This window comes from Malurus melanocephalus, unplaced genomic scaffold, assembly GCF_030028575.1.
Source record: "Malurus melanocephalus ecotype Western Australia unplaced genomic scaffold, MMel_1.1 scaffold_309, whole genome shotgun sequence".
In the NCBI taxonomy this organism is placed as follows: Eukaryota; Metazoa; Chordata; class Aves; order Passeriformes; family Maluridae; genus Malurus; species Malurus melanocephalus.
This window is the reverse complement of record NW_026623541.1, coordinates 736,181-754,358: the sequence shown is the minus strand read 5'-3', so window position 1 is coordinate 754,358 and position 18,178 is coordinate 736,181. Positions and strand designations below refer to the sequence as shown.

The window sequence follows — 18,178 nt, the reverse complement described above, 5'->3', positions numbered from 1 at the left end:
TATTTAAACRGTGTGCTCAAATGAGAGCAAGTTCAGGTTCTTGAGGTACAATGATAYTGTGTGTTGCCTTCATAGCACTGCAAGCTATAAAATTCTAGTAAATGGGGCTTGTTTTCCCAAGAGAAATGAAAACATACCTGTCTGCAGACGGTGTTCTTTTTTTCTTTTACAAGATTTGCGCGTCTAGCTGAAGCAGCTGACAATTCCCTTTACTTTTAGTTGAGTGCTTTATGTAGTTTAGCATTTTAAGACTCTTAACCATCATAAAACTACCAAGTTCTCTGGAACTATGCCAGCCAAAGACCTACCATTACACATAAACATTTATCTGCAATTTGCTTACCTGCAAATAATTGCTCACTAAACTGCTCATGCTGGAACTSCGACTTGGGGGCTTCCATAAATATGCTGAAGATCCAAGCGAGGACAGAGTCCTCCTGTTGATCACACAGTGAAACAATATATAAGGTAAGTCTCAGTACATACATATGTGTATTTGCATATGTGAGATTTATCTAGTGGTAACTACCACATAAAGAAAGACATAATTGCACCTGCTGTCTTGACCAAAAACCATTGAAGTTGATGAAAAATAAGATAGGGATATCGAAGGTCTCTTTAAAAGATGATGGGGCTGGTAGCTGTCACTTCCCATGTCCACAAGAACCAACGCAGCCTCGCTCAAAAGAATTTTATTGCTGTATGGCGGTGGTTTAACCGGATGGTGGCAGCAAAGGGTCCTAGAAAACTCCCACTGATATAAATGGATCTGGACCAGACCTGGTAGTTTTTGTTAWCYAGTTTTGMATGGGATCACTACAYGTCTCAGCTCTTGAAACAGAGGAARTTAAGAACATTTCTTCTTGTGCGTGGATAGATGAGAATAGCTTGGATTTGGGCCTAAACTGCAGTTACTGTAAATGCAGTATTCAGAGCATCATCTCTGATCTCTGGTACTCAGTATACTGAAGGAGATGCAGGCCAATTTGGTCATGGATTAATTACATAAGAAAAAGTGTATACCTGCTCCAACGCAGTTATTCCTACATTCAAAAGTAGAAGCTTTTWCAGATTCTTTAGCGAGCAGGTGTTTTATGTCCTTGTTAATACAAAATGACTGCATGGCTCCATCTTACCTGGCAAATGCTGGCCAAGCAGCATCTAAATCATAGCCTCTTGATGCCAAGTCAAACTGAACATCAGTGAGCTCATACAGTTGACCCACAATATCAGAACTCATTTTGGAATTCAGAAATGGACTTCTTGCATAGTACCAGTCACTTGAAAACAAACAAACAAAAGAGAAGTAATACTCATTCCAAAGCAAAAGAGAAGTAGCAGTTTCTCTTACAAAAGAACTCAACATCATTATTCCCACCACCTCAGAAAAATGATGGTAGAGTATTCTAAACACAATTGAAAACAACCAGACTCACCAGACAATATCCTTTCAACAACCAGACTCACCAGACAATATCCTATTGTTTAATGTCAATGAAATTAAACAACTTTAATTAATTCCAAATAAATATCTTTAAAGAAGTCCCTGCACAAAATATTTTTCCTCTAGTGCTCAAGCAAATCACTGACAATACGAAGTATTTGCTATACACTGGATAATCACACAGTAAATACCTAAAGCACACATTTAACACATCAAAAATGAGGARCAGAAAGCAGCATCCAGAGTTAAACAACTTGTGAAAGTAGCTGGCTTTTTCTTAAAGCCCTAGCAGTGTACCTCCAACCAAATACAAACTATCTTTGGAGTTTTTTGCCCAGGGGCTAGTTGTTCTTCTGTGTGACCAGCMGGAGATATAAGCAAATGCTTGCTGGGGCTTTGTGCAACACCTCCAAATTAATCCTCTACTCATTATGAATAGCTCATCAAATCCAGGATTTCAATACTTATATCACCTTTGAAACTGACATACAGAAGCATCAGCACAACCCACTCCACGCATATTTAGCTGTAATAACTTTCAATCTTTACAAGCCCAAGATATGCATGAACCAGTGACCCAGGCCAAAAGGTCTATTATCCTTCATATCCTATTACCAGCTCTCTAAGCCAAACATTTGGAAGCATTTCAATYTCTTTCAATAGCTACTAGGTTATGTTGCTTGATCTCAATGAGCAAACACTCATTAGTTAAAAAAGTACTTTGCTATTCACCTGGTCACTTTAGTGTTCATAAAACATTGCTGCAAGGTGTCTGCTAGCCTTTGGTGAACCAGGGAGTAACGAAGAAATGCTCTTCCTTTTCCAAGAGAGGTTCGTAGCTGGAAGGGAGAAACCACAAGAAAAGAAACGTCTAAATGTCAWTTGTAATCATGTAGAGACACAGCATGAACAGATTACATAGTGACACAAAATTACTCACAACATGCCTCTGTAAAGAAGAAAGTTGTAAAGGAAACCAGTAAGAACTCAGAAACATCTTTTCCTAAGTCTGTCATTGAGTGGAATCTTATCRGAATGATGAATTTGTTTCTACAGTTGGCTGTTGACCATTTTATAATACTGTAAAAGGCACCACAGGACCAATGAATCATCTAATATATTAAGTACATGAGTCCAGGCTATGCTAAGGACAATTCACAATATAAGCCATATATCAATGTGCCCAGCAAAGGCAGATGTGACTGCTTAARTTATTTAAGATGTGCATGGCCACAGCTGGAAGAGCTTTAGGACAGATTTAGTTATAGAACAAAGATGTACACATTTRCAAATATACATCCCCATGGACACAGTAACCCCAGGCAATGCAAAAAGCCCTTCTTAATACTTAGCCATTAAGTTGATTAAAATCTAATTCTTTCTMCAGACCAAGAGCAGATGCATGACCAAAATTAATGGATCTTTTTTATGAAGACAGCTGTTAAATCAACATAAGGGTGATCACAAAGCTCTGCACTGAATTTTGTAACAGCTATTGACTTGGGAATTGATGTTTTATTTTTACATCTGAACCATTTTCTGTACTGCAAAATAGTGAAACACTAAATAGTGTTTTATTTCTTCTTTCTATCAAAGTCAGGAATCAATTTAGGAATGGAAAAGGAGCATGACGAAAGAATTTCTCACTTAACTGCTCATCCAACTAGCAAAGCAGATACATTTCGATTTAAAATAGAAGGCAAGACAAATATTAGAGAGGCTGAAGCACAAGTTAGTCAGTTACTGTAAAATTTGCTTGAAAAGTTAGTGTTATAGAAGGCTCAAAGCCCACACAATCTTTCTTTCCTACTGATCAGCATTCCACTGCGGTGAAGTGAGAGCAACACCTTAAACTCTCATCTTCCTTCTTTTCATTGTCACTGGTCTTCTGCTTCGAAGTAAGACAAGTTTTTAATTTAGCTCAGTAATAACCCACTACATACAAAAATGTTCTTATGAATGGAACCTGAATTAAATGTGAAGCAAAGAAAGCAACACTTATTACTGATTTTTGGTTTGAATTCTATTGGATGCAAAGTGCAAAATACTGTGGTCCCAAAACAGTAAGTATACCAGAAGAAGCAAATTTAATTTATCAACTGGTTTTCACCCTCATTCATCCCACAGATATCTGAACATGTCTTCAGGAAGATGTTATCCCTACTCTGTGCAAAGAAGCATACAAGTGGTTTTCCCTGTTTTTTCCAGGCACATTTAGTGAGTACCTGAAGAACTGTCAAAAAAACCCCAAACAAATCCAAACCCTGGAAGCCACAGAATTAACTCTATCTTATTCTCATTGATTTTTCAATTTACATTGCAATGCCTTCTTTAAGGAATACAGAGAGATCAGAATAAAGGCACATGATGAGAAGCAGAGGAAAACATTTACACACATGCAGCTGYGAGTAGCAAAAGACTGACTGGGAAGCAAAACCATGCCACCTCCTGCTGGAACCCTGCTAGAAATCAGGAAGGCAGAGTGTCTGGTATTGACAGTGTTTCCACCTTGACAGCAAACACTGTAGCTAAGGTGCAGTGTATGGCTGTAAAGATTTGGACAGATATGTATTCAGTGTAATCACCTTTTGAAAGGGGAAAGGGAATGACCAGAACTCACTGCTCACCTACAACCCTCAAGAATAAGGCCCTCTGCATAATTAACACATAACAGCTCTCAGGGTATTCTTGTTTGCTTCCTTGCTACACCTCTCTAGCATACTGTGCACCCTAATATTAGAAGCACTACAGGCAGACCAGAAGAGGAGGCATTATGCTGTGGAATGTTTGACCATTCTTAAAATTAACTGCTACTATTTCTGTTTTGTTCACTTCCACCTTTGAAAGTCAACTAGCATTGTTCAGTGAGCAAATAAAGGACATTTGTAAACCTTTATGTTCTGTCCAGCCAGGTACAAAAATTAGCTGCTGATTTCTATCTGTAATGAAGAGGAAAACCACATACTTTTGTGTCACATGTCATTTAATTTTGGGTTCTGAGTGTGCYAGTTCAGTTATCTGGAACAGTTCACTGATACCTTTTTAAGAGTTCATATTCCTAAACCACAAGTTAATAAAGATTAAATAAGCCTTCCACAAGCTAATTTCTATGGATGCACATAAATTGCAGAAGAAAGTATCCTGCTTACAAACCCTAATTTCTGATATTGCGCGGACAATTAAACAGCCAGGGGTACTGAAGAAGGAAAAAGTGCAGTCATTACATGTGGTAATGTGCAGATAATTTCACAGGCAACAGTGTTGAGGACTACAGCATAGTCACCTTTGCAGAGAAATCAGAGTGGTTACTGCTACTGAAAATATAGGGGCCACTATCTAAAGTCAGAGGATTTTTCCTGCAGCAGCAGTTACTCTCCTTACTTCTCCAGTCATCCTGTAGTGGRAAATTCAACCCARGTTTCWGTGCCTCTCTTCTCCTTCCCGTGGKTAAAACAAACTGGAGCCCTTTCWKGGATTAGTCACCTTAAAACAGCAAAATTCTATACTGGTGAAGTTGTGAAGAGAAGAGAGAAAGGTAGGGAACACAGAACCTGCTTCTGTTATGGCTCTCTTTCAGGTGGATCAAAACAACATCATCTAGAGCTGCTGTGGAGGAATTCCTAAGAGAACWGGAAAATATGCTGTAAATAGTAACTAGCAAATGCAAGTTAGCACTGCTCACAGATAATGGAAGAGAGCACTAACACACCACCACCTGAAAATCTTTTTCAAACGATTCCAAAGACTCAGACAGGATCAACACAGAAAGCTTCCCAGAGCATTTATTTCACCCACGCATTAAGCTGAAGACATAACGTGGTTTTTACAAGATTAAACTTTTATTACTACCTAAATCTAACAGGAACAAGGCTTTTTTTACAGTTCCTGACAGCTTACCCAAGGGAATAATGACAACCACCTCGAGTMATTTCATTATGCTATTTCACACCAGAGGAACAAAGTTGACACAGAAGATGAAACTGCTGCTCTCAGTCAGTGCTCCTCAACTCTATGGAACAACTGAAAAAGTCTCAAGAAATATCAAATATGGTGAAACTTAAGTGTTACACTTGCAAGCTGGGCTGAAAATAGCATCTGCTATCCTTGACTTGATTTTCCATTTATTTTTAGAGAAAATGGCACTAACTTTATGAAAGGGCAGGGCACAACTAGAGACAAACAGGTCCATTCACATGTGTAAGTGGTGTTTGAAACAGGAGTCAGACTATCTAATGCTAAGTAACTCAGTGCTCAAGTAAAAAATGCAATATTGCATTTTAATACTTTAAGTGAGAATTAAAAAAAAAATCCCAAGTATTTTTTTGCTGTTTGTTAAAAGCAGTGTATTTCCTTTAGTTTGTTGCTACTGCTCTCTGAAAAGACATAGCAAAACATAAACCAGATATTCTGATGCTTAACTGATACCCTTACCTCTGTAATGGACTTGACAAAGCGGATTCCATCATTAGCTCCTTTGATTTTTGCCAGACAGTCGCAGAAATAATCCCAGTAGTCTTTTCTGTTGCCCAACAATGTGCTTTTTTCTTTCTGGTCAAACTTAAACCAGGAAAACAAAATGCAGTGAGCACAATTTAAATAGAAATATACTCGTATATCTACTTGGAATTCTGTTCCTCTCCCAGCAGCATGTGCTTTCATGACTTCTCTTAACTTTAGCCAATATATTCACAAAGCAAAGAGACACTGCACTGTACTGATGCAATCTAGCAGTTACAGAAGCTRCTTTACTGACAGTTAAGACATAATAATGTTCTAGGTCTCTTTAAAATACAGACTTCCAYTCAAAACTGCTGGAAGAAAGATTTGCAGCAGTTTCAGGAGCTGTTCAAGAGCAATGAACCTACAATCTGAGAGACCTGCAATTAATTGTGTCAGTAGCACATGCGTATGGACCAGAAAAACCTGCTCTAGCTCAATCACATTCAGAGCAGCAATACAGCAAGAATATGGACTGCAGCTTGTACTATTCAAATCCCAAAGGATTTTTCAGTTTGCCCTAAAACCTCTGCAACCCAATTAAAACTCCCTTGCCTAGATTAGGCTAGATTAGTATGTCTTTGYAGCAATCAGTGACATGATTACAATATATGTGGACAGCACACTATGYAAACTGAATTTCAGTTTGCCCAGCAGTGACTTCTTTTACTTAAAGTTGAAGGGTGGACAAAAAGCAGCATTCCAGATTAAGAATCAGCCTTTTGTGTTAAGCCTTTCATACAATTAAAAAAAAAATTCCAAATCAAAATTGCTGAAAATTCTACAGATTAGTCACACCACCATGGTACACTGTATTTGCACCATTGAACAGCCTACTAATATTCATTTTGCATTAAAATGTCAAGATCTTACTGAGACAGTTTTGTCATCTTTAAAATCAAGCTCAAATATTTCAGATCAATAAAGAAATGCCTTACATTCCTCAAACTGGCAGCAGTTCCTTCAGATTACATTTATTTATTTTCACTTGAAATAAGTATAATAGGCAGCACACATTCCAGTCCACTTATCACACACACCAAAAAAATAAAGCAGATTCAACTGGATATTGATGATTGAGTTAAACCCCACATACTGAAGAGGCAGTGAGAGAAAACAAGGCCAAGTTTTGCTTGTAGATTATAAATTAAACAAACTAAGTGTTAAAACTAAGTGTTAAAAATTAAACACTTTTTACCTGGAGAAGGTACTCAAGCTTGTAGGARAATTTTTGCAAGTTGACACTGTCATCTGTGATTGGTTCACCTCCTTCTTTAAATTCTTTGCTTAATTCAGTCACTGCATCTTTTAAAAAAGATACCAAAAATAGTTAACTAATGCAAAGGATATATAGCACTAAATCCATAAGCATCTAAATAAATGCTTTCTTCATGGACMTGATGCATGTGGATTCCTTTTAGTTGAAATGTCTTAACAACAGTATGAAGAAATRACTGATATGCTTGCAATTTGAGACCACCTATAAGAAAAACAGAGCTCAAGCTATGTCAATCTGTTCCATGGAACTGTTCCTCTTAAAAACACACTTAGCACTTCTGACACATAGCAAAACCTGCTAACAGACAATTGCTAATTGCTACCTCAGCAGAGGGAAGAGAAATAACTTTTTGCTGTCTCATGKGCACATTAAGGTATTGCCACAGGACAAACAGAATTCTGATTAGAAAGGACAAAGCAYGTAATCTGCTAAAGGGGATCAGTAACACGAGAACAGTCGTTCAGTCAGCACATTTATCTTCTCCATGCTTTATTCAGGAAGGTTCAGCTTGTGCTGGTTACAAACACAAATGGAAAAATAATTTACATAAAAAATAAGCATACAGCAMCTCCTCTTCCCTAAAACATACCCCACAGTGGGTGAGGAAATCTCAAGTCGAAACACAGTCTATAGTCCCCTTGGACACTCTATCTGCAAAAGGATGTGATTCTCAGCATCAGAAATTACTGATTTTGAGCTTGCTTTCCCCTTGGCTTTATACTTATTTCAGGTGACTGAGTGAATTTTAGCTCCCAGTCCCACTTGATAACCCTCTGCAAATTAAAATTTATTCTTGTTAGCAGGCACATAGATGTCCTTTTCTAGGTTACAGGAAGATCTAGATTCTCAGCTTTGGTGCATGTACCCTATATTTAATAAAAATAAAAAGGAAAAGTATCTGAATCCTGTATAGGTAGCTGATTAAGACAGAAGGAGAGCAGGAAAATTATTAAGAATCTGATGCCAATTTTGCCTGCAACAGACCTGTTGAAAATTAGGTTGGTTACTTCAAGTGGAAGACAACTTAGGTTTCACTTCAGTGAGAATAGCAGGTATAATTCTCCAGCCCTCTTCCTCTGAGTCTCCTTTCCCAATTAGGTTTGGCTGCCTGTTTTTTTCTATTTCCACAGTACCAGCAACTCCACATCAGCTTCCCGTCATGGAAGGGCCTAAAAATCAGGCTTTTCCTTACTTCACATGAAGTCTTGTAACAGCTCTGTGCATGCTGACGAAGTCCTAGCTCACAATGCAAATCCCGCAGACACCTTGCTTTAAATTTAAAACTTATTTCTTATCTTCTATGCTAAATGTGCAGGATTAAGGTCCTACAGGAGGAACAGCACTTGTCTCACAAAAAAAGCATCAATCACACTGAACACTAAGAATTATGTTGCTAAAATTGCTGCAGGAAAGAGTTTCATAATTGAAAACACAATTCCTACTCTCTGTTATCTGAACCCTGGAGACTGCAGTCCAGTCTCTACCAGTCTCTGAACGTATCTGTCAGCATGGCACTCACCGTACCTTGCAAGTCTCTGATAATCCGCTGCAGTTGGCTTTCGCCACTAGTTGCTGCCATCTTGGAAACAAAAGGAACTCCCCTTCTGGGCTGGTAACCTTTTCATCCATCTAGATAAAAACAGCAGAGCTCATATCCTTGATGACCATTGGTTTGGTGCTGATTATTTTTCTCTGTGACACCTGCAATTGTAAAAGCCAAAAATAAAAGCGGAAGTCTTTATCAACTGAAATGAGTAGCAGAGAGGTGTTTAGGCATATTATATCCTGTCGAGTAATGAATTCTAAGGCCAACCCTTCTCCGGGAATCTCCTTAATATTTTCTTCTAGTTTTCATTTGCCATTTTAGCTATTTCTCCAGTTATATCTTTCAAAACGACTAAGCAAACCTCAGAGAGCAATTTTCTSTAGCTGGAGTTACAACGTAGTCGTACAGCCCAGCTCAGGCTGGCATTTCATGCAATCCATCTTGTGACCCTGAGGGAGGTTCCAATGACACGTGATTCCCTCCCCAAACCCTCTGCCAGATCTTCCCTACAGGCTGCAGAGTAAAAAGATAAGACAACTTTTCCATTTCAGAGAGACCTTCAAGACATAGACTAGGCATGGGCCAAGGAGTCAAAAATGATGCGTACTTGACTCTCTGGCACTGAAGCGTATTTTTAATGTGCAAGAGCTGCTGAAAGTGTTCTAGTACCAGAGCGTGATTTTAGCACAAGGAACACCTCTCAACCCCTTCCCAGAACCCACTGTTCCCAACAYATGCAAGATGACACCACTTTATTTTAAGCTCTGTTACAGCATCCCTGGCTGGATAAATATACCTTGCACCACCTTCCTTGCTTAGGACAACTACAAGTGAGTTGGCATGCACAGAAAATCCTTCCTTAAATAAAATTAATTAAAAGCCTCACACAACATTACTAAAACAACCACATCTGTGGATGCAATCTTTCCAATGCTAATCTGGGAACAATAATTCAAAGGAAAAAGCCACACAGAAACTACAAAGAGAACTTACTAAGCATCCTATACAAAGGTTGTTCAGAATTCTGTTTACAGAGGTACAGCCCAAGTTTCAAGCAAACATAACACCCAAAGTACTGAATCTTTAGAATATTCTAATGCACTCATCAGTGCTTTTTTTTTTCTAATTCAAGCTGAACTACAATGAAATTAAGTTGTAATTAAAATCTTACAAACTGTTGAAATCTAAATGTGATTAGGCCACATTATTTTATCTCCTTTCTGTTTCCTTTCTTTCACTCCCAAAACAGCTAAATTGGCACGGCTGAAGTAGCTGTCTGGTTAATCAAATGGATCATGCTTCCTACTCCATCTATTAAAGTATTGTTAGGAAGTGATCCTGATGTGATCCCATGTTCTTTTCTGTTTGAAACAAAGCAAACATTAACAAAGCCATAGAGACAGAAACTATTAAGTATAAAGAGGAGGCTGAAACTAGGCTTACTAGTGTGCTTCTCTGCATACCTGGGCTTTGTTACCTACCACTTTCCATTTCTATATTTTGATGCCAGTTGTTATGGCACAACTGTCATGTAGATTATGTGCTGTCTGGGGAGGGGCCTTGGCCAGCAAAAAACCCCCACCACAACTGGTTGCTTCCTGACCTGTGGCGCCAAACACAATTTTTTACCTTAAATCAACAGTATGACACRCCCAAGATTCCTATCTCGRTTCTACCCAGTGGCTATACAAAGTATCACACTTCTTGGCAACTTGCTGAGTTTGGGTACTAATGAAACAAAGCAAGAGTAACAAACTCAGTGAGTCGATGTTTCCTTTTTTAAGCACACWCAGTACTATCAGCCATATCTGTTCAGTTTGGCAACTGTAACAGAAAGAAACTGAAGTGAGAAGATTGTGACATGTGGGCAATCGAAGTCAAAAAATGTGGCCAAACCAACTGCTCTTCCTCACACAAAGAAGGAAAAGAACAAGAMCCCACAAGGGCATCCTGCCTGTGCTTCCCAAAGGCCAGAAAAARCTCCCATTCAAGGCTCCTGAGRCACAAAAGCTATGCAAGAGRCATGCCAGGAAAAYAGTGACCAGGCCAACTGCAGGCAKGTACAGAGAGCMTGGATGAGCAGGCAGTTGGGAACTGAGCCTTTATTTTGCAATAACAGCAAAGAGTGGGATACTGGGCATCCTATAGCAGCCAGGCACAGCACAGGACCTTGTCAAGTGCTAATTCCCAGCAGGATGTACAAGTAGACATTCACTGCAGGAGGACTAAGGCAGCTCAGACTTCCTCCAGCCCCAYTGACACTGCTCAAGTCAGTGTGTTTGCCCAGAAGTCACAGATAAATGACGACTGYGTGGACAATCAGTGACACACTGCAACAGAAGTTTGTATGTTCCCAGTGGATTGATCCTGTTGTGCCAAAGCAGCCCAAGATATACATCTTTATTCTTGTTTGGATCTCCTAGGTAGATGTGAGAACCCTGAAAAGAAACCACAACACAGCTAGAGGTATGTAAGCCACACAGCCCACTCSTGTCTTGTCTTTTCTCAATATCAGCAGCAAGGTCTCACAGCTTCCTCCTTCCTTCCATCAGCACCCATGGATGATACATGCATTTATTCCCTTCTCTTCCCAAAGGTGATCTTTTGWCCTGGGCTATTTCATAGGGCATATGTGCCAAAACTTTTTCTATTTGCCTTCTCTACAAAAAATGGGGAGAAGGTACTTCTCCCCTCCATGGTCTTTCCAAAGATGTTCTTAAAAACCAGTTTCCATTCCATAAAATGGTGCAGACCTCTCACTTCCTATGGCAAAGAAAGCTGATAATGCACCTTAACTGATTTCCCAAGGTTTCAATATAGGAAGAGTTTCTGTAAACACCTCATCTAGTCCTTCCTGATCACAGAACATTTTGCCCAGAACTCTTTAGAGCACATTCCTGCTCCTCCAGCATTTCCTATGCTACTGTGCACACCTGTAAATATTTGCTTTGTGAAAACAGCACGATACATTCCTCAGGCACGAGTGACCTGCTGTGAGTCAAAAACTTTTTAGATGATGCATTGTTCCCTCTTACATAACAGCACTGGATGGACTAAGGCTGATGRCATTAACTTGCCCAGAATGGCAGAGCTGCAGTGACACCAGGGCAGCTACACTAAGGACCTGGCACCCAGGAGGCAAGACAGGGCATGTCACCAGTCCCTCCCCACATTCCTGGGCCGTGCCTGCTGATCTCTGAAGGTGTCTCCTCTGCCTTCCCTGCTGGCATAAGTACTAGTGTGGGGGTGACAATCTTCTTTACAGAGGAGGATATCCTGGAGATTAAAAAAGAAGCAGAAAGGAAATAGCCCACATACAGRAAAAGAAAAGATTTACCTGAAGGGGAGTGAGGCAACATAATTTAATGACCGTAATTAAACTGGTTAGTGAAGCAGCTACAATGACCTACTTTTAATCTTATTCTATTACATTTCTCTTCAGTTTCTACACCATGTCCACATCTCCAGCAGCTACATTTTTAAAAAATTTTATTCATTGGTYAATTTTGGCCAACCTTGACAGAAGGTAATAATTTTCAAAATAATACACCTCTCCATGTGCAATCAAAACAGGAAGCAGGGAGGATGTCCATGAGTAGACTATCTCTTCATTGTTAAAAAGGCTACGGTGAGACTTCCATTATAGCCTGGTATCAGAGAATCCACTCCCCCCACCCAAGTGCACTTTCAGTGTGTAATAACTGCAGAGCTCACACAGCAGACTTGGTGTAATTCAGCTAAGCAGTAAATCAGATTTGCAAGAAATAATAATTGGAAACGAAGACCCACTACTTTCTACTGCTTATGGAAGTATTTCCTGTTAATATGAGTGCTCTGGTCTAGTCATTCCAAACAAGGGCACTTCATCACATGGTTCCAAATGGTATCACAAGACCTTTAATTATTTGGTTCCTGCAATCCTATGCCTTTTCTAACATTCTATATGAAACAAACCAGGCAAGTGAGGATACTGAGACAAATCCTATGTTTGTGAGTCACAGCAACTTTAACTGTGTTATGCCATTATATAGTGTGAACATGATTTGTCCTATAAAAGCAGATACTGACTAATAACTGGAAGGTACACTGTGGAAAAAAAAAATTAAAAAAAAAAAAACCCCACCAAAAAAATCCAAACAACCTACCTGGCCATACAGTTGGCTACAAGACACACTGACAAAAGAACTCTGAATGCAAACCTCACAGCAAAGATGAAGGAAGAGTTGGGAAAAGAAAGTCCCTAACTCTCACGACTGCAACACCACTGATTTAGTTAGATAATTTCATTCCAATTGCATAGAAAAATTACTTCATACATTGTTGTTGCAGCAAACAGAGTCACAGTGGAATTCATGGCAGCTGTGCTGCAGYTTTTCTCATTTTATACCACACAGGCCCATAAAAGCTGCACATTCTTAAAACTGATGAACTACTTGCTGGAAGTCAGGGTTTGAGGTATAAAAAAGCATGATTCTTATATCATGCACACATTATGTGCTTTTTACTAGGCAACTCAACCCTTTGTGTTTTAACACTGCATGCAAAGATACATGATTGATAAAAACACACACTGGACCACATTAATCAGGAGGATTAAAAACAAAAGGCAGGCACAGCCTGAATGACAGCTAKGTTTCCATTCCGAGAAGTGAAATTTTCTTGTTAAATTAATCTTCACCTTTCATTTTCTACATCAACAAACCTTCACATTTTAGTGACAAAAATATGGTTTGGAAATATAAACAATTAGCAATAAAAGACATATCACAGAAAATGTGTATCCAGAAAGACAAATTGTCAGATAATCATAACATAGTGGAAGAGAGTAAGTAGATGAAGTGCATAAAAACTTTCACATACTTTGTAAATGCTTGGCAGACAAGGAACATTTTTGCAGTTAAGGACTCTGTACAGTAAAGCTTTTTTTTTGTGGGAAGGCTCTTGTGCTCTAGGAATATTCGCATTTTACAACATAAGAACAATAATGACCTTCATAAAGTACTGCTTGTACTCCTAACCTGACAAAAGAGATTGACATAAAAGAACCAGTAAAATTTTATAAATTTTTTGTGCAATCTTTCCTATTCTATGGACAACTGACCTGCATTCTACATCTACTCTTTGTATTTGCAATGTCTTCTTAGAAAAAGATCAAAACTAGGCAACAGACAAGAGTCTATAGTGGCATGATAAGATCTCCATGAGACAGTTAATTTTTAACCTTGGGTGTACAAAGCTGGTAACCCTAACAATTTTTTTTTAATGCTGCACCTACTGAATTGGATCTCCTCTCCATCTGACTTAAAACTCTTTAAAACCTTACACTGTACTTTGGCASACAGGACAGAAGCATCAAACCAGTGACACAGATTCCTGACATGGAGAATAGTGTTTTGTCTGATACTCCTTCACATCAATAACTGTTGATCAACATGAACTCAAATGACCACTTTCTGCAAACAACAGCACAGGGATGAGCTAGTACATATCTCACAAAGACAACCTTGTCTCTGCCCTATCTCATGATGACAGAAGTTCCCTGTTTGAGGAAGCAGTCAGTTTACAAAGAGAAGAACTCTCTTCTGATAACAGGAATTGTACTAGTATCGCTTTTAACAAATTCATCTGCCCTTTTCCCTTAGGACACGCCAGACCTCACCCCATGTCAGGAATGCTACACCTTGTTTCCTAATGTCTCTCAATTAATCTGACCATAACTCTCCAGAGACTTGCTTCACCACTGCTGCAGCCATTGTATTTCATTCACCCTGGGAGAATTCCCTGCTTTCTCAGTGCCTTTATGGTGAGCTGAAAAGACACAATTCATTCAAAAGTGCGAAGGTTTTTTCCCCCTTCGTGCTCTAATTCTCCTAAACCATTCTCCCTGTGTCCCTCTATATCCTCCCTGCCTCAAAATCACTCTTCCTCTCCATAACTTACACAACACACATTCTTCTAGCTAGGCACATGATGCTCAGGTGCTACTCTGAGGAGCACTACGCAGACACCTACAGAAATAGAAACACCAGAGGACTTCCAGCTGCAAAGGACCATTTGGCAACTGATGACACTCAAATTGCTCATGGCACAAGCTTGGAGACTTCAAAAAATCTYACTTTTTCAGGTCTCCAAAACTGGTCTCTGAGCCTTGTTAATTTCCTCAGCAAGGCTGGCCTGACTAAAATATCAGCCACCTCTGAGACTTCGAGATAGTTAAAAGAAACAACCATTACATCCTGCCTCTGAACATGACCTTTTCTTAGCAGCATTTTTACCTCTGTATCTACTGTTGAACACTGTCCCTCCAAGCTGAGGTTTCAGAAATACTTGAAAAGGCTTCCTCCAGCTAATGGTTTTGGGAAGTCTGGCAGGTGGGTGTTGAGTCTTCTGTAGCACCTCATGAGTCCTTCAGCCAGCCAGCAGCTCCTTAGGACAACTCCTGGCCTATATGCTGCTCCCAGTGAAATACCAAYAAGCAACACTGAAAATTACAGGTTTTGACCACATACATGTAGACCAAATAGAGGGCGAGGCAAGCAAAAACCACGCTGAGACAGCCCAAACTGACAGGCCATTGAGTGAGTCATGCTGCCCCAGAGTCAACAGAAAGAATTCTTGTTTTCCTTCCTCTGTAGCAGGAAGTATGGAGTATTTCCTCGCTCCCTCTTTTCTTGTGAATTTTCCAGTGATGGCCATTTTGGGGGGAAGAGGAAGTTTTAGATTCCCAAAGATTTAGAATCCCAAAGATTTAGAAGCATTTGGAAGAGAGGCCTGTATGACACTGTCATGCTGGACGGCTGGGAACAGCCAGGTTCACAGATGACRCAGGCTTGGCATCAGCCCAGTTATTCGGGATATCCTGATCCAACYGGTTTACTTTCGAAACCTAAACTGGCTTGTAAAAGTCGTAAGACCTTTCCTGTCCCCATCCTTCTTCCCAGCAGGATTCATTCTGGGGTCAACTGCAAATATCTGGTGAGGTCACTATACCACCAACCAACACAGAATACTGGGATGGACAAAAATATGAAACCAAAGGAAACCCATACAAGTCAAGGTCCTGTGCAACAACAGTTTCCCAGTGCTGTTMCAAGCACTAAGATCCAGACACTTTGCATAAAAAGTTTACTTCTTCAACCAGTATTACAAAGGGTAAAACCTTCTTCACAATACATTTGGACAAAGGATTTAAATTAGTACTGTTATGGAATTTTTGGACACAAATCAGCCACCACTCCATGCACAAACTGGAATTAGTACATCAAAATGTGAACTGGATTAGATACAAGCTGCTAAACTTTCCTTGCTTGGCAAAATAAGCAAATAAGCACACAGTAATACAAATAAATAAATAAAATCAATAATGTGTAACAATAAAAACATATTCTCAAAAGCATGTACTGGAAGGGTTGAGTGTTTACTTGACAGACAACTGTTAAGTTTTAAACCAAGAAAAATAAATAACAATCCAAGTTAAAAAAAATTCAGCAYTACTTTTCCTTGGTTCCATCACATGATTTCTGCAATTTTACATACTTTTCTTTACATCTTGACTAGTTTTCTCTCCCTAGCTGTTTTTTTTTAGGTCTTGATCACCCACCAAACAAGCCCTAAGAGGAACCTAACCTCCAGGATGTTAGGACAAATTCCTGTTCCTTTTATGTAACCCTCTAGCAGTGGAGAGAGAGACTGCAAATATAACACACTCTTTCACTGTTGTCAAAAGGGGTACGTAAGAGATTTCTTTGCACATGAAAATCAGGCTCCACAACAGGGTCTTGAGAAGGAGTAGTGAAACCCTGTTTATAACAAATGCTGTCAAATACATAAACTACAGATACATGCGTGTGTGTGTATATATATATATATATATATATATATATATATACTACAACAAGCAAAGCAAAACTGACTTAGATACAACTTTTCAACTCTAGTGCTGTCTTCGACATGTGAATGTTGGGAAACACTATTTGAAACTTCTAGAATATTTTTAAATTCAAGCACTCCCAAGAGGATTATTTCAARACTCCAAGAAACTGGCTCGCACACCATAAAATCTGCAAAAGATAAACCCAGCTACTGCATGGCAGTARGAGAGGACATGTTGCCATATTATTGACAAGACAGAGAACATGTTTTACCCCCAAAGTTTCACCCCAGCTTGCCTTCATGAGCACACAAAGTCAGAGCTCAATAAAATCATCCACTTTCACTCTTCAGCATTGAACAGACAAAGGCCTGGTATTTCTCCCTCTGTTTCAACTCGAAACTTAGAACGTGAAACTTAGTTTCAAGTGAGAGGCAGAACCAGCAGTGTGACGTCTACAGCTGACCACCTCCGTGTGCCAAGCCAACCTTGGAAAAATCAACCGGAGGCTGGATGCAGTGACCCGGACAGAAAACAGGGCCCTGTGCTCGGGCAGCTGCAGCAGCAAGGAATTCACCAGCAGCAGGGAATTCACCAGCAGCAGGGAATTCACCAGCAGCAGGGAATTTACCAGCTCCCAGAACGCGGCACAGCCCCTCCACAGCCCGACTCACCACCGCAGGACCTCTGCCCGAGGGGAATCCAGTGCCCAAAGGAGACAGACAACCATTTCACTAAAACCTTGGGTTTTTTTCCTTCTCCTTGYTCACTCTGGATTACCAGGATCAACGTAAGCCGGAGGAGGAGGGCCGGCTACAAACCCGGCATCTGCTCTGGAGACAGACMCGGCTGCCCCGTGTGCCAGCAAAACTCTCTCCCTATCCATCCGCCGGAGATTTGCCGACACAAGGGCAAAGTGGGATTAGGGCCGCGGCAAATATTTGCYTGTCAGCACTTTATAGCGGGGTGAGGGCACGGACACGGGCGGGTGTTTGATTTCCAGCAGGGTGACTCCGCTCCTCCTGCAGCTGCAGGAGAGGAGAAAACAGAGGGCAGCGCTGGTGTTGGACTAAAGTCAGCGCTGCCCAGGGACACATGATGACACTTCGGGGAACTAGGACTGGAGAGCGGCCGATGTCCGCCCAGACGCTGGCCCTGAGGGTCGTTTGGGTGGGCTCCCAGGCAATGACAGCCAGCATCCAGCCCACTCCAGGCTGATGTTCTCCTGCCATGCCGCGCTCATCCCACCACCGAGCCGACCCGGGCACCCCCTAAGGCKGCCGGCAACTCTCTCCCCGCCGGGGCTCCTCCCCTCGGAGCCGAGCTCGGCGCCGCAACAAGTGGAAGCCGCCAAAGTTCCTTCCCCCTGTCCCCGTCAGCTCCCTCCGCCCGCCGCCTCCCCGCCCCGGCCCCGCCGCGCTCCCTCAGGGCTGTGCGGGAGGGCTCGCTCGGTACCTGCGCGGCCGCCGCCGCCGCCATGTCGCGGAGAGGCGGCCCGGGGTGAGGCTCCGGCCCTCCCGCCCGACTACAACTCCCGTGAGG

General features: G+C 40.8%; 1 protein-coding gene across 7 annotated transcripts in view; it reads right to left on the bottom strand.

Annotated features, from left to right (window-relative positions):
* Positions 1-18,178, bottom strand: part of FYCO1 (FYVE and coiled-coil domain autophagy adaptor 1) — a 45,296-nt gene extending 27,118 nt beyond the window's left edge. For 3 of the 7 annotated variants that reach the window (XM_057377281.1, XM_057377283.1, XM_057377284.1), the window contains exons 1-7: positions 18,092-18,177; positions 8,745-8,921; positions 7,140-7,246; positions 5,876-6,001; positions 2,177-2,283; positions 1,137-1,280; positions 344-437 (exon numbers count right to left, since the gene is read on the bottom strand). In XM_057377281.1, coding sequence (XP_057233264.1) covers positions 344-437; positions 1,137-1,280; positions 2,177-2,283; positions 5,876-6,001; positions 7,140-7,246; positions 8,745-8,799 — 633 coding nt within the window. In that variant the 5' untranslated portion in view covers positions 8,800-8,921; positions 18,092-18,177. Of the gene's footprint in view, positions 1-343; positions 438-1,136; positions 1,281-2,176; positions 2,284-5,875; positions 6,002-7,139; positions 7,247-8,744; positions 8,922-15,041; positions 15,240-17,310; positions 17,602-18,091 lie in introns of those variants that run through there. The other 4 variants (XM_057377278.1, XM_057377282.1, XM_057377280.1 and 1 more) reach the window with 4 other exon arrangements.